Consider the following 27,199-nt stretch of genomic DNA (forward strand, 5'->3'; position numbering starts at 1 on the left):
GAGGGTTTAATTTATGGTCAAGAAATCCAGGAAGGGGCCTTCTGGGATGCAGGCTGAGATCTAAATAACAAAAGTTTTCTCCAAATATGAATTAGGCAAAGTGGGTCACAAACCTATCACTAACATTATATAACAAACTAATAGATAACATGTATCTCCCAGGTGTCATTCAAGCAAGCTTGGATAAATTAGAAAATATAATGATTGCATAATTGAAAATTAATGTAGCCTGCATAAAAATAAATTTCTGATCCCAACCCAAAATTTCACCATAGAAATGTCTTAATGCCAACTAATGTAAAATTAATTTATAGTTATAAAAGATCTCTTTATTTAGCAAAAAGGATAAACTAAACTATATCTAGATACACTAAGAAGTTTTTTGTGATGGAAGAACTGACTTAGGGAGGCATTGAAGACTTCTCAAAAAGTCAAAATTCAATGGTACACCAGAATAGGAAGTTTTAAGTAACCAATGATCTATTCATAGCATTTCTCTCCACTACAAATTCACTGCTCAATAAGGTGTGCAATCCAGATGAAATCATTTATTCAATTCAATGAATTCAATTATACTCAATAAGCATTTATTAAATAAATAGTGTGCAACATTGGACCAAATCCTGGAGGAGATACAAAAGTTAAATAAGACAGTTTCTGCCCACATGGAACTTACATTCTAATAGACAAGATACATACACAGATAACTATATTACAAAACAACATATTAGTGCAAACATAGTGCTATTGAGTTCTGCATGGGGGAAGGACCATTACCAACTAACATGATTAAGATAATTAAAGACTGAGATACAAGTTTGGTTTTAAAGGACCTGTAAGAACACAAGTGAAACTGAGTGAAGATATTCCAGACACAGGGATCTCTACGAGCAAAGGCAAGAAAATCCCAAATGATAGGATATATAAGGAATAAGGCAAGTGTATCTAGTTTAGTTGAACCACAGTGATGAATACTAGATTTGAGAACTTATTTAGTCAAAGGAATTTCAAAACTATTCTGTAAGCAAGAAGAATCCACAAGAGATTTTAGAAGAATAATGATAGCTATCAATAACTAAGAAAAGATTGACAGTATTAGAAAGGATAGATTAGAAAGGGAAGGTGGAAAATGCATGAAAGAAAGTATAGCTACTGCAGAAGCCCACAAAGGCAATACTGGAGACTTGCACTATAGTGTTGGCAGCAAGAATAAAAAGGAGCATACTGACATAAGAAATATTATAGGACTAAGTAACATGAAATGAAATATGATGGAAAGAATTAAAAGTTAACACCAAGATTTTAGAATCAAGGAGATGGGTGAATTGTGATATAATTGAGTGAAATCAGATGTGCTATATAGGTAGTTGGGAAATGCTTGTCTGGAATGCCAAAGTGAGACAAGAACTAGAAATAGGTGCTTTTTGAAGCCTTGGGACTACAAAAATTCCTGAAAGAATATAAATAGTTGGACTGTGTGCTGGACTTAATTAATGAAGGCCTAAAACAATCCAATCTAAAATGCTTACTAGTTGTGTGCCTCTGGACAAGTCATTTAACTTCTGCCTTCCTTAGCTTCCTCATCTATAAGATGGGAATGATAAAAAGCACCTATCTTCCAGGGTTCCAGTTGCTATGAGAATATGAGATATTTATAAAGCACTTTGCAAATCTTAAAGTGCTATATATAAGTGCAATCTATTAAGTGTAAAATCTCGATGAAAAGCTACCTTAAAAGGTTTAAAAAAGTCTCTAGTCAATGACAACAAAGGAATAGTTAAAAGATATAAAAGAAAAAGAAATAGAACACAGTGTCTTTGAAAATAAAGACAATGAGAGTATTAAAAAAGGGGAGGTCAACAATGTTCAATATTTCATCTCTGATATCCAGAAATACTGCAAAAAAAAAAAAGCCACCAAGTTGGAAAATCAGGACAATATTGGTTATTCATGAGACAGCAGTTTTGATATAATGGTTATTAGAATAGAAATCAGACTATGAGTTATTGAGGAAGATTATGAATAGTAAAGAAGTGGAAGCACAAATTACTTTTCTGAAATAAATAAAATATTGATTTTTTGAGCATTTACATGATATTCTAAAGTTTCCAAAGCACTTTAACAAATACTGTCTCATTTTATCCTCATAGCAACCTTGGGAGGAAGGTGCTATTCCCATTTTACAGATAAGAAATTAAGGCAAAAGTTAAGTGACTTGCCCATAGCAATATATGTGTCTTGGGCTATATTTTAATTCAGGTCTTCTTCATTCCTGGATCTGCGTTCTAGCACCTCCTGCACTACCTAGCTGCCTCCACATAAATTCTGGCAGTTAACAGAGAAATGTAAGAGTATCAAGATGAAGTAGTATTGATAGGTTTTGTCTTTTGTGCCAGCGAGAGTTGAATGAGCATGTTTATATTCAGTTGGAAAGGAACCAGTGGAAAAGGACAAATAAAAGTGCCTAAGAGAGTATAAGTGCTGAAGTAAGGCCTTAAAGTAGGAGTGATCAAAGGTATAAAAAGAGGAATCATGTACCTCTTCCTCCAGAAAAAACAAAAGTATGAAATGATTTTGAAAACTTCTGAAGAAGTTGAAGGAGTTCCTATGAGAATGCTACAATGTTTTCAGTAAACTAGAAGGTTGTGCTAGCTACATAGGTATAAGGAATGGCATTGGCCAGAATATAAGAAAGCAAAATGTTCTGAACAGCTGCTGAGAGGATTTGCCTCACTTTATACTGTTTTCCCTTAGTATAAATTTTCTAATTTTGAGTAAGTGATCTGTTTGAAATCATCATATTAATTCTATTCATAAGGTTTAACTTTAAGGCTTTCCTCCAGTATAAATTTTGATGCTTAATGAGTAATAAGCTCCAATTAAAGATCTTTCTATTTTCATCACATTTATGTGCTTTCATTTCAGTACAAATTCCATAATGGGAAAGATGAACTGTGAAGTTTTCTCTCATTCTTTAATTTATTCTTATTCTAATATAAATTCAGATATTCAGTAACATATGTGCAATAGCTGAATGCCTCCCTATATTATGTTCATGGAGTTTGCTATCAGCACGAATCTCTGATTTTTAAGTAAAAGTTTATATTTTTTCACATTTATCATATTCTCAGAAATTTCCTTCCAGGGCAAACCACCTGATACAGAGTACGCTATATGCTCTGATGGAAGTTATATGCTCTATTCCCCCATATATTACCTATATGGGATTGCTTTATTAAGAACTGTCTGGGGTTGAGAAGTCTGTGCTCTCTGGAAGAAAGTCTCTTCACATTCATTATGTTTAGAAGATATGTCTCCAGTGTGACCTGTCTGATGTTGAGTAAGGTATGTTTGCTGGCAGAAGCCTTTTCCACATCCATAAGGTTTCTGTCCATTATGCATTGTCTGATGCCGAGTGCGTTGAGTACTCCACCGGAAGGCCTTCCCACATTCATTACATTCATAAGGCTTCTCTCCAGTATGACTTATATGATGTTGAGTAAGTTGTGTGCTAAGGCGGAAGGCTTTCCCACATTCATTACATTCATAAGGTTTCTCTCCTGTATGAATTGTCTGATGTCGAGTAAGCTGTGTTCTCTGGCGAAATGCCTTCCCACATTTGTTACATTCGTAAGGTTTCTCTCCATTATGAATTGTTTGATGCCGAGTACGCTGTGTATTCCAGCGGAAGGCCTTGCCACATTCATTACATTCATAGGGTTTCTCTCCAGTATGAATTATTTGATGTTCGGTTAGATGTGTGATCTGGCGGAAGGCCTTTCCACATTGATTACATTCATAAGGTTTCTCTCCATTATGAATTGTCTGATGTCGACTAAGCTGTGTGCTCTGATGAAAGGCCTTCCCACATTCATTACATTCATAAGGTTTCTCTCCCATATGAATAGCCTGATGTCTAGTGAGTTGTGTGCTTAGGCGGAAGGTTTTCCCACATTCATTGCATTTGTAAGGTTTCTCTCCAGTATGAATTGTCTGATGTCGAGTAAGCTGTGTTCTCTGACGAAAGGCCTTCCCACATTCATTACATTCATAAGGCTTTTCTCCAGTATGTATTCTGTGATGGTAAGTAAGGGATGATCTATGACTGAAGACTTTCCCACATTCATTACATTCATGAGGTTTCTCTCCAGTATGAATAGTCTGATGTTCAGCAAGGTGTGCACTCCGGCGGAAGGTTTTGCCACATTTGATACATTCATAAGGTTTCTCTCCAGTATGGATTGTCTGATGTTGAGTAAGTTGTGTGCTCTGACGGAAGGTCTTTTCACATTCAGTGCATTTATAAGGTTTCTCTCCATTATGACTTGTCTGATGTCGAATTAGCTGTGCACTCAGAGAGAAGGTCTTGCCACAGTCATTACATTTATGGGATTTATGTCTAGTAGAAATCCTCTGATGGCAAATGAGTTGTGCATTTTGACCTAAAATTTCACTACATTCATTATAAATATAGGGTTTCTCTGTAGTATGAATTCTGTGATGGGAAATAATGGGTGAACTGTGGTTGGCAGCTCTCTCACATTCATTAGGCTTCTCTCCAGCGTGCTTCCTAGGATATTGAATAAGATCTCAATTATAATGGAAAGATTTCTCACATTAATTAAAAGAAATTTAAAATGCCTTTAAGTAGATACAATTATATCTACTTAGGCTAATAACAGCTACACCTCTTTCTATCATATTTATAGAAATTCTCATAGGAACTCTTGCTTGTGGAAAAAGGAGTGAACCTAAACAGAAGTTTCTGTTATATCTATTATAATCATGGCTTCTGGCTTTTTGGAGTTTTCTCATCTCAGTGGTTTCCCATTACCTTGATAATCAAATTCAAATTCCCATTTGGTATTTAAAATACTTCTCAAACTGGCTCCCACTTGCTCTTCTAACCTTATTACATTTTATTCTCTTCAAATACTCTGTCAATTCAGCTAAACTGGCTTTCTCGATGTTTCTTACACAACATTCCATCTTCCATCACTTTGCCTTTGCACAAATAGTCCCCTGTACCCAGAAGGTACTCTCTCCTAGATCCCTAGTTTCCTTCAATGCTCAGCTCAAGCTCTACCATCTCCATAAAACATTACCTGATTCACATTCCTCCCTTCCACAGTTACTAATGTCTTCTCCTCAAAAACAATAACAACAATTTATTTTGTATATGTCTCCCCAAATGATAGAAAATTAAATTCCTTGAGATAAGAGATTTATTTCATTTGCCCAGGATACATTGCCAGGTATCCCCAGGGCTTAGCACATAGTACATATTTAATAAATGTTTGGTGATTGTTTCGTCTGAGTGATTTTTACTTACCTAGAGGGTTTCTCTTTATTGCTCTGTTGTCTCTCTAACATGTCATCACATTCCCAGGCTTCTCCCAATTTGGAAATGCATGAATCATCCCTTTTGAGTCTTCCTTCAGATGATTCTTCTGTGGAAATAGCTTGTTTTTCAGTTGAGTCCTTGGATTCAAATCTAGTTTCCCAGTCTGAAAGAAATAAAAAACACTAACATATGCCATTTCCTCTGCTAGGAGAAAAGAAACTACTGTACACTTAAGTTTTCACTTGTCTCCTCTAATAAGAAAATTATTGGAAACTGGAAACACAATGGAAAAACATTAAAGCATAAAACAAATAAGAATATTCCCACCTCATATGTGTATACAAATAAGGTATATAAAAAGTTTTCATTATTTTTTTTCTCATTTGATATTCACCACAACCTTTAAAGCAGGTAGAAGAATTACTATTTTTTTTTCAAAAACTTGAGCTTTGGATGATTTAGTAACTTATAAGAATCAAATCACTAGTAATGATTAAAGATAGAAAATCAAATTTAAAAATATTGTCTCCAAATCCATTTCTTTTATTTTACCATGTTGCCTCTCCTCAAGAGTCAGTTCAGTTGAGCTATAGAGCATGATAGGCTTAGAGTCATGGAGACCTGAGTTAAAATTCAACCTTACATATTAAGCAGCTAGATGACCCTGAATAAATCACTTAGCCTCTGCCTTGGCCTCCTCATCTGTAAATAGGGATAAGAGTAACATTATCTTGCTTCCAATTTTTTAATGAAGATAAAATGAAATGTTATCAAATTTAAATGAAATTTAATTTGCAAAAAATGAAATTTTGCAAATTTAAAACACTATTATTACAAAAGCAAGTATGCCAGGCAGATACCTCACAGAGATCAGTGACACAAGGAAATATTTCTAAAATATTTCAAGTAGCACCATTCCTGATAGCAAAGAATTGTAAAATAAAGCACCGATTAACAGGGGAATGATTGAACTAGTTATGGTACATGAACACAATGGAATGATTTTATGTCAAATTATGTTAAATAATGACAAATAAAAAATTCAAAATAACATGGGAAGATATATAAAGTAATGTAGAATGAAGGAAGCAGAACAAGGGAAAACATACGTATACTGACTAAAAAGGTAGACTTAGAGTAATTTTAATGATCAATCTTGCTCTTCAAAGAGATAATGAAACATATCCCAGATGGGAGTGGAGTGTTAGATATATACAATCACTGAGAGGGAAAGGGTAGTCTGTTTCTGGAAATTTGAATAAAAATATGAAACATATCAATAAAACTTGTTTTAAAAGAAATATACTCAATTATGTATTGTATATTGTCATTGTGTTGTGACTATCAAAGATATGCATACTATTGCTATGTGAGCCATAAACATTCTTCATCCTCTTGGTCTTGCTTGTGTGTACAGGCAGGCCAAATTCTATTACACATCTCCAAGAGGTTCTGCAATATTTTAGTGTGTGATATACTCAAAACAGTATCATCCTCATTATAGGACCTCCTATGACAATCTTTGGGGAAGACATAGATGAGTCATATAGAATGGGCAGAAATAGATGGGTAGTAATCTGCATTGTTGGAGGAAGATAATGAATCAATAAGATTTCAGATCCATTTAAATATTGAATATGTGTAGTGCCAAATAGCAGAATTGGGAACAATGGGTAAGAGAGTTCAAGAGAAGTCACTTTTAGCTAAACACAAAAGTTTTAACATTTTCACAACCACAACCATCTAATATCAGATGGGCTGCCTCACAAAAAAAAAATTAGACTAGAAATTAGAGATTCTATAGTCCAATATCCTTTTTAAGAAAATGTTTTATAACTTACTTTATATTAAGAACATTTCACATTGAATCTTCCCACCTCCAAAAAGCCTTCTCTCATAATAAGTATTATCGTGTTTCATCATCAGGCTTATGAAGCTATAATTAGCCACTGCTTCAATCAGAGTTCTGAAATTTTTCAACTTTTTAAAAAACTTGTGGAAATATAAATTGTTTTCTTGGTTATGCTAATTTCACTTTTATAACTTCATATGAGTCTTTCCAAATTTCTCTGAATTCTTCATATTCACCACTTCTCACAGTACAATAATAGTGCATAATTCACATGCTATAATTTAGTTTACCATTGCTCAATTGGTACCTACTTTGTTCCCAGTTCTTTGCAACTACAAAAAGTGCAGTTATACATATGTGAATACATATCGGACCTTTCCCCATCTTTGACTTCCTTGGGAATATACATGGTAAGTAACATTACTGGATTGAATACAATGTACATGCTTAATGATGTTAGCCCTCATACTAATTACCTATTTGAGAAAACTAAGGCTGAGAGTCTCAATTATTTACAAGCGATCATACAACTAATCTGCACCATAGTAGGGTCTACAAATTTCAGTTTCATTTCTCTGTTCACAATACACTGTGCTCACCCTACAATGGAGAACAGAGTATAGGAGATCATCAGTTAAGCATACTGTGGAAAAGACTCCTACACTAAATAGGATCCAAGACTGAAATGTCCCTAAGGTTCCAAGTATACTAACTCTAATCTTTGATTCTAAAGCTTATTTGTCATACATGCATTATCAATTGTTAGAACAATGAATGAAAGAATAATGAGGCTGCCTAACCTTGCATCATTTCCTTCCCTAGGACAGCTAAATGTTTTCAAGTTTCTGAGTCTCCTTCTATCTCACCCTCTGGGAAAACTCACATTTCTGGGTACTAAGGCATTCAGCAGAAGATAAACTATGTCTAATAGCTAACATTTCTAAAAGAACACATTTTAAGAATAACTTTTTTCCAAGAGTTGCAAAGAATGGGTGAGATTGTAATATTTACTTTATTCAAGTTTACTACAAATAATATCTACAAAGATTATGTGGCTTTGACAGCTACAGTCTTGAGAATGGGGAAGAGATAAGAAGGGGTAAGGATGACCCCAAAGAATAAGGGAAAAGGGAGGATAGAAATAGTGAACAGCCTAAGGGATGAAAGAAAAGGGATAAGGATAAATATCAGATAATGAAGTTCTTATACAGACACTCTGAGATTATAGAAGTTTTTTCTTGTCACATCAACAGTACTATAACAGAATCCTGACTGGTCTCGCCACTTTTGTTTTCTTTCTACTTCTACTCTATTCCACAAATAGCTGGCAGATTAATCATTTTATAACATCAACTTAAAACTTATAATTCACAAAGATGAATGTCAGGAGAAGGAACAGAAGAGGAACAATATTTCATTTGGATTAAGACAGAACTGGGTACAAATCTTGCCAACAACATTTACCAGCTTTGTAAACCTAAGCAAATTGCTTCTCTTAGCCTCAGTTTCCTAAACTGTAAAAGATAGAGAGGACCTACAGTACTTACATGGGAGTCGTGTTATATGGTTTAAATGAAATAGTGTACATAAAGCACTTTGCAAACCTAAAACTATTAAATAAATATCAACTCAACGTTATTATTACTATGTCATTGCCCTACTTAAAAACCTTCAGTAGTTCCTTACTTACTATAACTAAATTATACAAATTCATGAAATTCATCATTCTACTTCCTATAGGCTTCACACAAACCTGAAATGTACTCACTCATCACCTAAAGCTCAAAAAATACTTGTCTTCTACCAAGGTCCAATTTGTGCCCATTTCTGCTATGAAGCCTTCCCCATTCCTTCCCCCCCTATTATGAGGACTCTCCTCAAATTCCTTTGCATTTACTCATCTGTGTAAATTTTTTACATCACCCACTCCCTAACAGAATATAGGTTCCTTGAGGACAGAATATTTTGGTTTCATGTGTAAAAATGGAGATTTGAACCCCAGACTTCAATCCCCAGAAGTCCTTGCTATCTCCCAGAATTCCCTCTAAATCTCCCTGAGCCGAGAGCAAAAGGGGTATTTAAACTCACACATGTTTGCATACTGGAAGTTCCTAGCACAATGTCTCAAACTCAGGTGCTTAATGAATGCATGTTGAATTGCTTTGTTGAGGCAAGAAAATGAATTAATTTTGGGATTTTTCTTAAATAAGGAAAAGGTAATGAAGATGAAGGTGAAGGAATAATTTCAATGTAAAACTCCTTATCTTAAATGAATGGGAAAAGATGATGGATTTTCACAATACTTTTTGTCATATTAAAGAACTGGAAACAAAGTGGGTATCCATCAGTCAGAGAATGGTTAATTAGTACTATGTATGAATGTAATAGAATTTTATGCCATAAGAAATGACACATAGGAAGGATTCAGAGAAGTATGGACAGATTCATATGAACTAAAGCAATCATGACTTCAGAAGACTGATGATTCATGTTTCTCACCTCTTGAAATTGAGGTGACTAACTAGAGGTACAGAATGTGGCATACTTTTATCAGACATGATGTGGATTTGTTTTGTTTGACTACGCTCTTTTTGTTTAAAAAAAAAAGAGAGAGCCACAATAGTGAGAGACAGTAAAAGAAAATCTTAAAAAATTATCATTGAAACATTAGTAAGGTACACAGACAGGGGCATAATCAGGTTCTGAAGAAAAGATAGCGGGGGCAGCTGGGTAGCTCAGTGGATTGAGAACCAGGCCTAGAGACTGGAGGTCCTAGGTTCAAAACTGGCCTCAAACACTTCCCAGCTGGGTGACCCTGGGCAAGTCACTTGACCCCCATTGCCTAGCCCTTACCACTCTTCTGCCTTGGAGCCAATACACAGTATGATGGAAGGTTTTAAGTAAAAAAAAAATTAAAAAAAAAAAGAAAGAAAAGACAGGAAGGGCAGTTCTGTGCCTATCATGTTAAATCAACTTAGTTCAATTTCACATACAATCCTTTTTTCTGTTCTCTAAATACCAAAATGCTTATGCTTAAGTTCATGTTTAAGAAAATCCAATTAAAATCAGTTAGCAAGTTTTGTCTCTTAAGCAACTCCACAACATCTTTGGTGTTTGTCTTTTCCCCTTTTTCTACTCACATAACCACCATTCTAGATAGACCACTCCTTATCTGGCACCTGGACTTACAGAATCTCATTGTTCTCCTTGAATCCAGTGTCTTCTTTCAGCCACCTGTCAAACTAATATTACTAAAACAGATTTGATCGTGTCATTCCTCTACCCACAAATCCTTACCACTAAGGATCCCTGTTGCTTCTAGGATAAAAATTAAAATTCTGAGACTGCATTTAAAGTTCTCAACAATATGGGTCCCACCTACCTTTTCAATCTTTTTTTTTTAATCCTTACCTTCCCTCTTAGAATCAATACTGTATATTAGTTCCAAGACAGAAGAGTAGTAAGGGCTAGGCAATGGAAGTTCAGAGACTTGCCCAGGGTCACACAGCTAGGAGGTGTCTGAGGCCAGATTTGAACCTAGGACTTCCCATATCTAGACCTTTTCAATCTTATTTCCTGCCATTCTACTTTATGTAACTCTTTCTCATAAAATTAGTCTACTAGCTGTTCTTATTCACAGCCTTCTATTTCCTACTTTTTTTTATCTTCCAAAGCCATCCTTTCTGCAATGTACTCCCTTCAAGCTAGGTGGCAAAGTAGATAAGAGTACTGAGTCAGGATTCAGGAAGAACTGAGCTAAAATTTGGCCACAAATATTTACTAGCTGTGTGACCCTTGTCAAGTCACTTAACTTATTTGTCTCAATTTCTTCAACTGTAAAATGAAGATAATAACAGCACCTACCTTGCAGGGTTATTGTAAGGATCAAATGAGATATTTGTAAAATACTTAGCACAGTGCCTGACACATAACAGGCACTATATAAGTGTTTATTTCCCATCTTCTTCCCCTCCTCAAAGGCTTGGAAGCCTAAGCTTCCCTCAAAGTACAGCTAAGATACCAACACCTGCATCTGACTTTTCTTAATCCCTTCTCCCCCCCATCCCTACCCACTTTTTTTATGCTCTGTTACAACTGGAAACTTCTTTGCAGTTGTTTGTACATCCTTTGAATATATAGTTTGGTCCCAGAAGAAGGTAAGAGCTGGAACATTGGCAGATATATTTATAGTCTAAGGGCACAGAGCCCTGAACCAAGTAGGTTTAATAAATGTTTGTTGAATTGATTGGATATAGTGAAAAAAGCAGATTCAGAACATACTTAGAGAGTCTATGAAAGAAAAAAGTAGCACTATCATTACAAAAAAATATATACAGAAGAAAAAGATCATAAGAAGTTATAGAGTAAAATATATCTTTTTCTTATTTTGTTAAATATACACTTTTAAAAATGGATGACTGGGGTAGCTAAATGTCACAGTAGAAAGAAAGCCAGGCCTGAAAATGAGAGGACCTGGGTTCAAATCTGAATTTAGGCACTTCCAAACTGTGTGACCCTGGGCAAATTATCTAATCCCACTGGCCTAACTGGTCTTAGAACTGATACTTTGCATTAATTCTAACAGAAGGTAAGTGCTTAAAAAAAAAAAGGTAGTCATAGGAAGATGGGTGGGAAAAAATGGCTATTAAAAGTCAAGTATCACCACCCCAAAAAAAAAAGGTAAAGCCAAAGAAAAGCGAGAAGAAAGACATCTCTTCTTTTGGGCTAAAAAATAGATGTACATGGAAATGTTACAAAAAATGATTTGTTAAAGTGAAGATGGGACTTAATGAAGACAGGTTATACCAAATAGCTCCTCTCCACAAGCCTGCAAGCTGAGACTTCCCTGTCCCTTAAATGGCCAGCTGAGCTGCTTGTTGCATGAAATGATTCTCAACTTCTGGGTTTTTACTCAATTACCTGGACAGATGTTTCTTGAGACTTTGTCCTCTGGCATCCATGGCACATCCCCTTGTTCCAACTGGGAGATCACATCTGGTTTGGAAACTGCAAGTCCTGTTCATTGAAAAGGAGAAAGTAGTAGGGAGAGATCCTCCTCACAATTCAATTCTAGGCCTTCTCTCTTCAGGGAAAAGATGGCATTCTAGAAAGGTGGAAATTATGGTACAAAGGATCCCTATTTTGGGGTTATTGGGTATTATGGCCAGGGAGACTGGGCAGAGAAGGGGAAGAGCAAGAGTAACGGAATGGACTTAGGCTGAAGAAAAAGTTAGATCATTTGATTCAATAACTCCCTAGAGGATGGGAAACTTTTTTCTTTTCTTCAAGTATTTCCACTAGAACTTGAAGGGAGGATCTAAAGGAATAGAGAGTGAGAAGAACCTTAGCTATTACACAGTCAAACTGCCAATTTCCAGTTTTGACAATTTCAAGTTATGAACAGATAGAGAAATAACCTTTTTAAACTACAAAGAATTAGGAAATCTCTAATCTCTCTCAGCACATTTAGTGATAAAAATTTTAAAAAATAATTTCAATAGGCAGATTCTGTATGAAAGGAGATAGTTGTCCATACCCAGGCATAGCAGGTTTCTATAGTTCTCCAACATCACATCCTTGTACAGCTCCTTCTGAGAACTATCCAGATGTGCCCACTCTTCTGAGGTGAAATCCACAGCCACATCAGTGAATGACAAAGACTCCTGAAACATCAAATGTATTCCTGATTATCAGGAGGCAAGGGAGGAATTGTCAAAAGCGGCTCATGCTTCTGAGTATTTCAAGTCAAAAGTTTGAGAGTTTACTGTGTAGATTATTTTATACTAAATCCAATAACAAAAAAAGCAATTCATGTTATTGTAATCCTTTTAAATTTCAAAATACTTTCCTTACAAATTATCTTCCTTCATCCCCACATCTCTGGCACATAGCAAGTCATTAATAAATGCCTGCTGACTAACTAGTTTAACAAATGAGAAAAATGAATCAAAGTTAGGCTAAGTAGTCACCCAGGTAGTGAAAATCTGGACGGGATAAACCCAGGGTTTCTGACTCAGAATCCAATTCTTTTTTCACAATACCATTTTGTCTCTTGCTCTATAGCAAGTCATATAGTCATTTCCTCAAGAAATACAACCGAATTAAACTAAAACTTCCAAATCATATATTCTGTATCATAAACATACATGTAATCCAAGGCACAATCACTCATTGTACTTCAAATATTAATTTCTAGTCACACTATATAATCATTCTCCATTAACAATAAAAATATTTTTCAAAAAGATAATACTATCCATTGCAATTTCTTCCTAATTGTATAATTTCAGACTTGTTTATTATGCCAACCCCCACTTAGCATTTGCTCCTTTACCCAAAAGATTTGTATGTATTGGCAGTAACCATTTCCATTATTCTTTAAATAGTATTTGCCCAACAGTTACATTTTATCTACAAATTTTAACCAAGGACTCTATAATAGTAATTAAATTATATAATGCTTATAGGTTTTAGGCATCATACTATGTGCTTTACAATTATTATCTTATTATTTCATCTGATCCTCACAAGAACCCCCAGAAGCAGGGCTATTATTATCCCCATTTTACAGATGAGGAAATTGAGGCAAAGCAGAGATTAAGTGACTTACCCAGGGTCACTGAACTACCTACCTTTTCTTGAAAATTCAAATCTTGGGTTCATTAAATTTTATTTAACAAAAAAAAAAAGAATGTTGGGTTCACTTACCTGCCCAGCCTGGGCTGGTAAGAACGCTGGGGCCATTCCCTCCTCCTCAAAACTGTGTCTTCTGGGGAAGGGGCAAGCCTTCAGAAGTCAGAGCTGGGTAGGGGGGAAAAAGGCATAGTTAGGAGGGGCGCCTGAGCTATAGCCCCCAGATATTCGCAGTGGGAGGTGCGGGGGAAGGGCGTCGCTGCGAGGGGCCTCAACAGCAATCCCGGAGAAGGGGTTTGCGGCATCCCATTAAAAGCAAGAGATGGGAAATTCACGAGGAACAGCTCCCAGAGCTTGTCCGTTGTCCCTCGACACGGGTCACTACCGGAGAGGCTCGAATCCCAGAAGGAAGCATGAGGCCCTGGAGAGCGCACCACCAGGGTGACCCTGTGCCAGTGGCTTAACCGTTAAATTAAATCTCATCTGTAATAGGAAGGCCCTGGCCTCTAGGCCTTAGGAAACTCTTCCAGCCCTTGGCCTCGCCCCACACGCACCTGCCAGCCCGGACACAGAGGTGCAAGGATCAGGAGGCGTCACGGGGCGGGGCTGCCCAACCTAAGCCCCGAGAGCTGCCGGGACCTGGGCGGAGCTCGGAGGAGATGGGGTTTTCAACTACCTCTCGACGCGCCGGCCAGAAAGAATTCCAATCCTTCCCTTCTTCAGCACCCTCGGACAACCCCAAATCCTCGCCTTTTACGTTCGGTGACAGTTTCTGACAGCAAAAATTTTTTTCTTAAAATTCTTCGGAGGTTTTTGGGAAGTGTAGTTTTGGATCTAAGGGGGATTTCTGCGCATGCTCATGAGACCTGGGGCAGGAGTTGGGCTGGTCCCCGGATTACCGGATCACCGCATCCCCGCTTGGATTCTGTAGGCATGCGCACAAACCTGCTTCGTTCCCGGAACTGTCTCTGTAGAAAAAGCGACTCCTTTTGGCTAGGGAGTGGTGGCGGAGCTCCTGAGAAGTTCCCATGGTTTGCTTCCCTAGAGCTGCTCGAGGTGGAGAAGGTGACCTGGAATATGCCTTTATGAGAACAAACGGAAGACCTTTGATGTTCCTTTCATTCCTTCCTTCGAGTCTTGATTTCTTGCTTCCCTCCCTTTTCGCATGATGACATTCACTGGTATGGTAGCAGAAGAGTCTGGTACCCCCAGAGCTGCCCAGTCTCCTGGATGCTTATGGATGCTTAATGTCAAATAATTAGTCATAGTACCCACAATGGGCAAGGCAGTGTGGCGTGGTAGAGTGGTAGCCTCTAAAACTGGAAGGCAATATATAAATGTGTGAGTAATACGCCTAGTGATGATAATTGAAGATCCCAGGACAAGAGCTCCTTTCTCTTCCAGAAACTTCCCCCATTGTCGATTAGTTCTTTACTCTTCAATCACTTCTCATCAAGGCTTTCTAGAGATAGACTGTAGTCCACTAAACCTTAAATGATTTATTAGCCTCTTCCCAAATTTTTCTGCCAGAGACTACTATTCCTAGAGTGAAGAAAATGCTGGTTGGCTCTATTCTTTTTCTAGACAACTATATGAGTTCTCAAGCTGGGGTTGAGAGCCACTTAGAACACGAGAAGGGCATTTCTCCAAGACTTCTATTCAGAGTAACTAGCTATTCCCAAAAAAAGTAATTGCCTAATCAAGAACAAAATTACAGCAAAGAAACTACTTCCATGTAAGTAAAATGTGAAGAAAATAATAGAAAATCTGAGCACTAAGCCTAAGATTTTTTTGTCTGGACCTTACTTTGTTCTAGTTTGTATTCTTTTTTATCTTGCCAGTGCTTTCTTCAGGTATTAAGTGTTCTATTCTTCAGAGGTCTCTGGGTGACTCAGACTGCAGAGCAGCAGTCTTTCTGCACCTAGAGTTGATTTATCAAAGACAAAGTCTGATTTCCAACCTCCTTATCTAAGCTTTGTAAGTTCCTGACCCAAATTTAGATCTAGGCAACAATACAACTATGAACTTGCCCTGGTTGGAGTTCCTGTAGACTGCTGTTAACCCCAGTCAGCTAACTAGAAGCCTCTGCATGTTCAGAACAGCAGAACTGCTGGCTCCAGCAAAGGAAGGCTCCAGCTCAGTGGTCTGAGTTCCCAGCTCTGGTTATTCCACTGCAAATTTCATATGAGGCTGAAAATGTTTTGAGATCCCACTTAACTTCTGGAGTCAATCACACATCTGCATTCTGCTTCTGTTCCTAATTTTTGCCCTGTATACAGCCTCAGACCCACAGTTACTCCTTTCCCTAGCCAACCATACCAGGCTCAGGTCTGAATCTTTAACTCAACACTGGCATACCTGCAACAGAGCTCCAGTTAGGACCAGTTCCTAATCCAATTTCTGTTCCCTGCACAGAATCTGGCCCATCCATGTTGGACCTCTTCTTCCCCTTGTGGACAACCACAAGTTCTAGTTTAATTTCTCTGTTGGAAAATTCTCTAAGTGTGATCCTAGCTAGACTTCCATTTCCAGTGTTGGCAGACCTCTATATTCCTATACTAAACTTGGCTAAAGAAAGGACTCTGTGATTTTTCCTTAGAATTTCTGATTAGGTCTCAGACGTTTTTTTTTTAGGGTAAATTAGTTGTTTTAGCCAACTGTTTTCATCCTATTCTGATGTCTCCTATTGTGGAAAGGAAAACTTGCATAGAATTCCTTAGATTAGATAAAGTTAGTATAAAATAGTGATAGAGTAATTGAGGGAAGTTTATTATTTTGGGGGGAAATAGTTATAAAGCAGATTTAGTAGATTGGTAAGTATAATATAAATAAGTGAACTTGGGAAAGTCAGAACAAAAAAAGGGGACGATTGTAGAAAGGAAAACTGAAGCAAGTTATGGACTTTCTGCCATTCAGGTGGAACAAACAGCAGTTTGTAAATCTTGAAATCTCTCAGACTTGTCAATGTTAAAAAATTTCCATATTGAGGAATCCTCCATTGGAACAAATTTCCTACTGGAAAACATTCCCCATTTTGATGTGAGAACTCGCCAAGATCAGAAATGGGAAGACCTCTACTCCACCCGTACTTAAGACTGCTTTAGGGGAGAAAATTCCTTGCTAAACAATGAAAGTACTTGGACCCATGCTCATGATGAGGCAAGGAGTTCTTTGAGCCATGCCTGTTTTTTAGAATTGATACAATGGGATGCTAGGTACCTAAAAGGGTCGGGCAAGTTTTCTCTTAATGAGATTAGTAGACTCAGCTGTGTTTTCTCTGGTTCAGACTTACTGAGGGGATTAGTCGACACAGCAGCATTTTCTCTGGTTCAGACTTACTGAGGAGATTAGTCGACTTAGCAGGAATTCAGATGGGCTGTCTTTTAGAAAACATCTATGGTGATTGGTAGATGGAAGAACTTAGGGGAGGTGACATAGGAAAAAACCTTCTATATAAGAAAAGGAATCTCTTGAGCAAGGGATCCTTGGAGGCTTGGAGAGGCTTGGAGATCCTTGGATCCTTGGAGGCTTGGCGAGGCTGAAAGATCCTTAGGTCCTTGGAGATAGATCCTTTTGGAGGAGACCCTTTGAAGATCTCTTGAGAAGAAGTCCCTTGGAAGGCTGACTCTGGCTGGAACTCCTTCTGGGGAGACTCTGTTCCCCAGACATCCTTGCTTAAGACAAATCTTGTGGTGAGTGATAAAAAACTGACTGATTCTCTCTCTCTTAAGACTCAGGTCTAGGCCTTGTTGGCTTAAGGCCCTTCATACTTATTCCTTTGTTACTCTTTCTCTCTTTCTTCAATTCCTCATTGTATTATTAATTAAAATCTCTATAAAACCCAGTTGACTTGGGCATATTCATAATTTGGGAATATATTCCCTGGCGACCACCTTATATTTGATTTAAAAACCAAGACATTGTAGTGAAACATATTTTCAGCGGTCAAATTTACTCACCCTCACTTATATCTAATACAATTTATATCTTCCACCATTTTAACTGACTACAGTTTACAACCTCAACCATTTTAACTACCACAGTTTATGGCAGACAACAATTTTAATTATTACAGTTTATGGCCTTCAACTACAGTTTAAGGCTCTCACCTATTTTAAATGTAACAAGTTGGAATGTTAGAGAGAAGATTTCGACAAGAATGACAATTGGTGGGGGGAGGGAAACTTGAAGAGTGACAGTTGGGCTGCCTTTCCTGGCCCTCAGACTGGAAAGAGCGCTCTCTCCCTGTCTCTAGATAGAAGAACCTCTATTCCTGGATATTTCCCCAACTGTGTGCTCTACCTGGATTCCTGTGATTGTGCCATCCAACAAAAGGATTTAAGATGAGTGGTTTGAACCGTAAGGCTGGTCTTTAGGGGCAACAGCCCAAAGAGATAGGCCCAACCAGCTCTGAAGGTCAGAACCTTTTCTTCCTCTTTCTCTCTACTGCTAAGGCTTTGAACTTAAGAAAGCTAGCATTGATATAGCATAGACAGGAATAAAAGAAACGCTACACCAGCCTGCAAGGCCTGACCTCAGCTCAAAAACTGAGACTCAAACCCAATCTAGGGAAATCCCAATTCCTCTCAAATCCAAACTTGTTATTAAAATTCTTTTTTATTTAAATAACCCACAGTCAGATAAGAGGACTATCATTTCAGGGGACATAGAGGGAGCTAAACCTAGGGATAGCCATTCAACCATAAACAGACTTTATTGGACCCCTGCTAGGTGACCTTGGTCTGGGGGGAGGCTTATCCCTCTGGGGTCCAGATTTACCTGCTCTGGGGTATCTTCAATATCAATCAATAGAGAAGACATCCCCTCAGGCTATCATAGTTGGCCCATTTCTTGGGAACCCTAATTTTCAAAGATAGCCTTTCAGCAGGGGTGTCTCTCTCCTTTTACCTCACCAGCAGCCATATTCCCTCTCTCCCTTTAACCCCTCCATTCCCTGTTACAAAACCTTCCTTACCCCCGTACCTCTTCTGTCCTATAATCCCTTTAAATATTACACTATAGTCTAATCTGAAACACCATCTCTGCCCCCTTCCAGTCCTACACAAAAAAAGCAGCAAACATTGATTCAACCAAGTTAGAGAAGGAAATGAGAAGAGCCAAAGTAAAAAAATAGATTAGGAAATCAACATCTGTGACAACTCCTAAGCCTGAAGGAAAAAGGAATGAAATCCAAATGAGGCCAACCCTTTCCCCATAGGGCTTGCTCAGAACAAGCATCAAGGCTAGGAGAATTTAAATTCTACAATGTCAGAGACTTCAGTAGCTTAACAGTCCAGCTTTTGCATATATTCACCAACTGAGAGGGAGGAATTAGAAAATGAATGATAGGAAAATATAAAGGGGTAGAAAAATGCTGAAACAGAAGATTTCAAGAGGAAAAAAATCTCATAAATCCAGAGCAAAAGCAAGTCAATCAACAGAGAGGACCCTAAAACTAGAAAAAAAAAGTCTAGATACTGAATCTTCAAAAAGATTACAAAGTTCACTGAACAAATACAAGACAAAAATAGTGAAACAGTGCTTGACGAAACCATGAATCTCAAGAAAGCATGGAAAAACATGAAATTCAAAAGAAAAGTGAAATCTCAAAAAGGAGAAATTGGAAATGATCATAAATTTAAAACTGGAAAGGTTTTTTAAGGCATTGAAAACAAACCTTTTTATGTTGCAAGTGAAAACACTGAGGCATAAAGAAGTGAACTGACACCCTAAGTTACACAGCTAGTGTCTGAGGCAAGATTTAAACTTGGGTCCTCCTGACTTCAAATCCAATGCCCCATTCACAACTACATACTGTACTGATGGGTATACCTCTCCTAAAATGTTGAGAGAATTCCTGAACAACTTTCCATTATGTCCTCTGGAATACCTGCACCATACTTTTAAAATTTCCTTTCATCTTATAACCAGTTCTTTTCTTCTTCCTGTAGATATAGGCTTCATCTTTTAAGTTCTGCTCTACTTCTTCCTATAAAAACCATATACATAATTGACCATATTAACAAGCAAACTGACAAAAATCACATGATTATCTCAATAGATGCAGAAAAAACCTTTGACAAAATACAACATCCATTCCTATTGAAAACACTAGAAAGCATAGGGATAGAAGGGCCTTTCCTAAAAATAATAAACAGTATATACCTGAAACCATCAGCAAACATCATCTGCAATGGGGATAAACTAGAAGCCTTCCCATAAGATCAGGAGTGAAACAAGGAGGCCCATGATCACCTCTATTATTTAACATTGTATGAGAAACACTAGCTGTAGCAATTAGAGAAGAAAAAGAAATTGAAGGTATTAAAATAGGCAATGAGGAGATCAAGTTATCACTCTTTGCAGATGATATGACGGTCTACTTAAAGAATCCTAAAGAATCAACTAAAAAACTAGTGGAAATAATCAACAACTTTAGCAAAGTTGCAGGATACAAAAACCCACATACGTCATCAGCATTTTTATATATGTCCAATGCATTTCAGCAGCAAGAATTAGAAAGAGAAATTCCATCTAGCTCTTCCTGTAATCCTGGACCCCTTCCCTGTGATGTCCCTAGACACTGCTCTATATTTAATACTTTTATTTTTATTTATTTTTTAAATTTATTTCCTTTAGTATTTATTAATTATTAAGTATAACACTATACTTAATAATTCTTCTCATTCTGCATTTCTCCCTTTCACTGTGAATCTTAAAATTTCTCAGACTTGTGAATCTTAAAAACTCTCAGACTCTACTTCAAAAGATTTGATTAAGCCAAACCCATTTTAAACAATGAAGGTACTTGATCAGGAATGTGAGGACTCTTACATTACTCCACCCATACTTAAGCATACTTTAAGGGAAGATAAAGTTGTAAAACTCCTTACTGAACAATGAAAAAGTACTTAACTCATACTTATAGTGAGGCAAAAGCCCTTACGCTAGGTCTATTTTTAGATCTAATACAAAAGGGTGCTAAGTCCCTATGAAGGTCAAATTAATCACTAAAAGGCCAGGCAACTTACAAAGGGCAAGTTTAGCAAAAGAGGTGTGAAGTTTTAGTCTACTCAGGTGTTAATTACTCAAAAGTTTTAGTCTACTCAGGTGTGTATTAAGAATGGTCAGTCCTGTGAAAACATCTACTGTGATTGGTAGATGTGAAAACTTAGGGGAGGTGACATAGGAGAAAATTTTCTTTAAAAGGAAGAGGTTTAGGCCTCTGAAGGAGTTCAGCTTGCCAAAGCTGAATTGGAGGTCAGGAGTCAGAAGAACCTGCTGGGTCTCTCTCTCTCTCTCTCTCTCTCTCTCTCTCTCTCTCTCTCTCTCTCTCTCTCTCTCTCTCTCTCTCTCTCTCTCTCTCTCTCTCTCTCTCTCTCTCTCTCTCTCTCTCTCTCTCTCTCTCTCTCTCTCTCTCTCTCTCTCTCTCTATATATATATATATATATATATATATCCCTCTCTCTCTCTCTCTCTCTCTCTCTCTCTCTCTCTCTCTCTCTCTCTCTCTCTCTCTCTCTGTCTCTCTCTCTCTGTCTCTGTCTGTCTGTCTCTCTCTCTCCTTAGTTCAGCTCAGAAGCTGAACCCCAAGAGAATGACTCCTGTCTTTGTGCATTATCATCTATTGATGTACCCTCTTGTGGCTTTGAAGTCCAAAGACTGAGGCGCAGAGTTTGTTGCACATGGGGCATGGGACGCCAGTTGTTACGGGAGGTGCGGTTGTGGCCTGGTGTTGGTGTTCATGCACAGCAGCAAGACGTCAACGTCGTTCATCTTCAAAGGTGGTGGCAGAGGCATGGTTAATGTGGGTTCGCCAGCTGCTTCTGTCAGAGGCAGCGAGTTCTAGTTGCTTTGGTGTAATGCCAGCCCACTTCAAGTTGGACTTTAGCTGATCCTTGAATCTTTTCTTTGGTCCGTCTTCTTTCCTGAGTCCATCTGACAGTTCACCATACAATACCTGTCTTGGTATTCACTGTGGGTCCATGAGGATGACGTGTCCAGACCATTGTAGCTGGGTTTTGAGGACCATGACTTCGATGCTGGTGGAGTTGGCTCTGTTGAGGACTTCCTGGTTGGTGATTCGGTCCTGCCATCAGATCCTCATGATTGACCGGAGAGAGCGTTGGTGGAATTGCTCCAGCTGTTTCATGTGCTTCCAGTACAGTGTCCATGTCTCGCAACCATACCGGAGCGAGCTGAGGACCACTGCATTGTACACTTTGAGCTTCATCGCAGCGCTTACACCTCTGTGTTGGAGGACTTTGGAGCGCAGCCGCCTGAGTTCCTGGCTGGCCTTTTGGATCCTGGCATTAATCTCATGGTCTAGGGACCTGTCATTGGTGATGGTGCTGCCCAGGTACTTGAAAGTGCTGACGTTAGAAAGCTGCGTGCCGTCGATTGTAATGCACGGCTGGTTCTTTGGCCTCCCTGGTGCAGGTTGGAACAGCACCTCTGTTTTGCTAAGGCTGATAGTCAGGCCAAACAGTTTTGTTGCAGTGGAGAACCTGTCCACAATGGTTTGAAGATGATTTTCTTGGTGGGCCCTGAGAGCACAGTCATCTGTGAAGAGAGCTTCCAGGATGAGTCTCTCTGTTGTCTTTGTTTTTGCAGTCAGGCGGCGAAGGTCTAATAGTGAGCCATCCAGTTGGTATTTGATGTAAACGCCCAGGTCTAGATCCATTACAGCATGTCGTAATACTTGGGTGAAGGATAGGTTGAATAGCACCAGAGCGAGGACACAGCCTTGTTTCACGCCATTGGAGATGTTTAAGTGATTGGAAGTCTCTCCCCCAGATAGGACTTCCCCTGTCATGTCGACATGAAAGAGCTGGATCAGTTTGATGAATTTTACTGGGCAACCTAGCTTGCTGAGGATCACCCACAATGCGTCCCTGTTCACTGTGTCGAATGCCTTTGTCAGGTCTATGAAGACAATGTAGAGACTCAGGTTCTGCTCAAGGCATTTTTCACGCATTTGCCTCACCGTGAAGACTATGTTGATGATGCTGCGATCTGGTCGGAAGCCACATTGTGATTCAGGCAGGTTCTGCTCTGAAACAGATGACAGGAGTTTGTTGAGTATAACATGGGCGAGGATCTTTCCAGCAGTGGAGAGTAGTGAGATGCCTCTGTAGTTGTCACAAGCTGCTGTGAGCCTTTGTTCTTGTATAGGGCTATGATGGAGGTATCTCTGAGTTCTGGGGGCATGTCTTCCTCTTCCCATATGTTGGTCAGCACTATGTGGAATGCCTGGAGCACCTTTCCATTTAAGGCCTTGTACACCTCGGTTGGGATCCCGTCGTTACCGGGTGCCTTGCCTGCACTCATTTGTTGAATGGCTTTTTGGACTTCCTCTATTGAAGGAGGGACATCAAGTTGTTCAATGGTGCAGTTTTGGGGGATCTGGTCAAGGGCGCTTTGGTTGACTGAAGAGGGTCAGTTGAGAAGCTGACTGAAGTGTTCTTTCCACCTGTGGTGAGTGGATTAAAGACTAACTGGTCTCTCTTAGAGCTTAGGCCTAGGCCATTCATAGTATATTTCTCTCTCTCTCTCCTTTTTCTTAATTCCTTTATTTCTATTAATTAAATCTCCATAAAACCCAGCTGACTTGGGTATTTCATATTTGGGAATTTTTCCCTTGGCGACCACTTTATTTTGATATAAAATCGAGACACTAAAAATTATCTTTATGCTTTTGGCTATTCAAAGTCTTGAAACAATATTTTAATGGTCACAGTTTAAGGCAACCACTCTTTTAACTGTTGCATCACATTATTTACATGCTTCTGGAAAGGCTTCTGGTGTGATCTAGTGGCTGACTGAGTACAGTTTCAGAGAACCAACTTAGGTAACAAGCTAAAGACTCCTCACTAGAATTCCATGTGAACTGGAACGACCTCCAAAAACTGATGCAGAGTGAAAGGAGCAGTACCAGGAGAACATTGTACATAGAGACAGATACACTGTGGTACAACTGAATGTAATGGACTTCTCTACTAGCAGCAATGAAATGACCCTGGACAATTCTGAGGGACTAATGAGAAAGAACGCTATCCACATTCAGAGGAAGAACTGTGGGAATGGAAATACAGAAGAAAAACAACTGCTTAATCACATGGGTCTATGGGGTTATGATTGGGGATATAGACTCTAAATGATCACCCTAGTGCAAATATCAATAATATGGAAATAAGTCTTAATCAGTGATACACGTAAAACCCAATGGAATTGCTTGTTGGCTATAGGAGGGGGCTGGGAGGATGGGAGGGAAAGAACATGATTTATGTAACCATGGGAAAATATTCTAAATTAATTAATTAATTAAACTTTAAAAAAAAAAGAAACTAAAGACTCCTCACTAGTTGATTGGTCATTATATGATGAATCATTTGGCCATGGAAACCCATTAAAAGAAGAAAAAAATTTAAATAGTGCTTAAGGGCAACTAAATGACTTATTAGATAGGTTGCCAGGCCTAGAGGTGGGATGCCCTGGGTTCAAGTCTGACCCCAGACTCTACCTAGCTTTGTGACTCTGGGCAAGTCATTTAACCCTAGTTGCCAAGACCTTACCACTCTAAGTAAGAGTTTAAAAAAACGAATAGTCCTTAGTCATGTGTGGCTTGAATAACAATGGTAGAATAATGGAAAGGGATGGGGAAAGGGCATTAAAAGTCAGTTTTTAGACCATCTATAAGTATGAACTGTTGATCTTTTACATAGAAGGTATCTGTCCAGGGAGTAGTGAATTTACATACTACTAAAAGAACTGAGCTACCTCATCATTGATATTCCCATCATAAACGGGTCCAGAAAACAAAAAACTATTTCATCTAAATGGAATAATTGCTCACAGGTTCTCCTTGAAGGGGCAAGAGAAATATTTTGTTTTCATTAGGAACCTAAAAGAAACATAGTCAACTCTAGAAACTTTCTCATTTCATGTTACAGTGCTGGAAAGGAGAAAGATTACTTTAAGATGACTACCTATTTTAGAAGTTGAAGATTTATAAAAATGTTGTAAATAATTTAAAACTATTCCAAGTGAATGAGTGCCTTCAGTGAGAATGTGGGCATAGACAATGGTAGTCAAGCATATATTGAAAAGTATGGCTCATGTTTAAAAAAACAAAAGAAATGAAAAGTCTATTAATTTAGAAACCTCATAATTAATGCCACAACTATTTCCAAAAAAGAATCAGAAATCACTGATCATACCAAACAGCAAATATGAGAAAAAATGAAATTGATGGTTAATGATGCCAAATATTGGGAAATACATATTTGCCTTAGATATTAGAGAAATAGATAATTTTCCCTTAAAGGTTTAAATGATGAAATAAATTTAATTATCACAAAATATTTCAAGACTTTTTCACTTAACTGACATAGAATAAACCTTTCCCCCCTTCAATTATTTTGAGTTTCTTATTATTATTCCCCCCAAAAAGATGACATGACATGGTATATGGCAGGCTGGCTTTGGGGTCAGGAAAACATTGTAAACCCTGCCTGTGCCCAGTAGGGATATGAACACCTTTAGGAGAAGAACTGTTTTGTTTTCATCTTTGTTTCCCTAGCACATAGGGCTGACTGCATATTAAGAATTTTAAAAACATTTGTTGGACTGAAATATCGAATTGACCCTACGCGGGATACAAACACAAGCAAATCATGTGCCTCCATATGGCTCTCTTAAAATTATAAATTACAGACCAATCCATATCAGTGGAATAAGTTTCTACATCAGGAGTTCTACATACTAATGAAATTCATTTCCAAACCAAAATAAAATAATGCTAGTGACTATGAACAAAAGTTTCTTTAAATTTATGACTCATTCTTTCATTTTGTAAACATATTACAGTTCTTTAATTGCTACTTATTCTTGAAAATTTTATTGTGATACTGATTGTTTCTTCATGATTTCTACCCTTCTGGCAGCTTGTATTTTTTTTTCTTTTCCATTGTACTGTACATACCTAAGTATGTTACATTTTCAATTATTCTATGCTTTGTTAAGATTCTGTAGACACATTTATATTTTACTAGTTTTTCCAATTCAAGGAAAATTTCTTTGACAATTCCTGAACCATAGTCCTCCTCCCCTGTGCCTAGAATTCTTTCCCTCCTCTTTAGTTACTTTCTTCCCTGGCTTCCTTTAATTCCCAACTAAACTCCCATCTTTTACGAGGGGCTTTCCCTACCCTTTCTTAATTATAGTACCTTCACTCTTTTAATTTTTTTAATATGTATCCTGTTTATGGCTTATTCATACATATTTGTTTATTTCCCCCTTTAGACTGTGAGCTCCTTGTGAGCATCAACTGTCTTTCTTTTGCCTCTATTTTGTATCCTTAATGCATAGCATTATCCCTACCACATAGCAGGGGCTTAATAAATTTTTACTGATTGACTGATATAGTTTTCAGATCCTGTTATTTGCTTAAATTTTCTGGGATGCCAATACTTCTGTGATTACTGTCATTACCTATTAAATTTTCCAACTCTTTGGTTATTCAATGATCATTTTGTATATTTCCAATAGATCCTCAATGTGTTCAGTTCCATGTTTCTCTTAGAGTTAGTCTGATTTTAGTTGCTTATATTAATTTTTTGAGGTTTAATATTTTATTCTCCATATTCAAGTTTTTTTTAATTTCATCTTCCAGATTCTTTCAAGGCATCTTTTAGTTTTAGCTTTATTTTGCCTGTAAATTTTAACTTTCTTTAAGCTTTTCTATTTGATCTTGGGGATTTTCTTACTAGTACAACTCCTTGTTTAGGTTAAACTTTATTCTTTATTTTCTAGTTTTGCTTATTTATTATTTTGATCTTTCTTTTGTATTTTTCTGCTTTTCTTCTCTTTGATATTTGTTTTCTATGGAGTCTATAAAGAACCTGACTTTTAATTACTATCACATCACCATCTTGGATCATTCTCTGAGTCTTGATCTTTTTAAAATTAAAATTTTTTCAATTATCAAGCAATTATTTTTCTTTTTCCCATTCCTTTTCCCCAGGACCCTATAACTATTCAGCAGTTCAGAAAACAAATTCACATTTTTGACCATGTTAAAAAATGTATGTCCTATTCTGCATACTAGACCATCATTTTTTGTTTTAAAAATGATCTCATGTCTTAATCCCAAATTAACTCTTTCTTATCAATATAACAAATAATCTTTGCAAATTGGGGTAGATTAACTTAATCTACTTCATTTAATGGAGAGACCCACCCTCCATAGTCTTCCTAGGAATGTTTAAATTTCTCTCATATAAATTTATAATTGATGGAAGTTCAGGTAGAAATTGTGATGAAATTATTACAGTAGAGTGGCAAAAAAATCCAAGCCTGCTATCATGATG

At 37.6% G+C, this 27,199-nt stretch overlaps 1 protein-coding gene across 3 annotated transcripts; it reads right to left on the bottom strand.

Moving 5' to 3' along the window:
- Positions 1-528: 528 nt before the first annotated feature.
- LOC100014433 (zinc finger protein 883-like) lies at positions 529-14,749 on the bottom strand. Of its 3 annotated transcripts, none has more exons than XM_007477048.3 (6): positions 14,506-14,749; positions 13,905-13,997; positions 12,733-12,859; positions 12,117-12,212; positions 5,333-5,507; positions 529-4,570 (listed from the first exon to the last, which is right to left on the bottom strand). In XM_007477048.3, exons 2-6 carry the CDS (start codon positions 13,938-13,940, stop codon positions 3,214-3,216), a joined length of 1,791 nt encoding a protein of 596 aa, XP_007477110.1. In that variant the 5' UTR covers positions 13,941-13,997; positions 14,506-14,749; the 3' UTR covers positions 529-3,213. The 3 variants fall into 3 exon arrangements, with proteins under 3 accessions (XP_007477110.1, XP_007477109.1, XP_016281604.1); XM_007477047.2 differs by having other exon boundaries at positions 14,384-14,740; XM_016426118.2 differs by having other exon boundaries at positions 13,905-14,740.
- Between the last annotated feature and the right edge of the window lie 12,450 nt (positions 14,750-27,199).

This window comes from Monodelphis domestica, chromosome 1 (assembly GCF_027887165.1).
Source record: "Monodelphis domestica isolate mMonDom1 chromosome 1, mMonDom1.pri, whole genome shotgun sequence".
Classification (NCBI taxonomy): Eukaryota; Metazoa; Chordata; class Mammalia; order Didelphimorphia; family Didelphidae; genus Monodelphis; species Monodelphis domestica.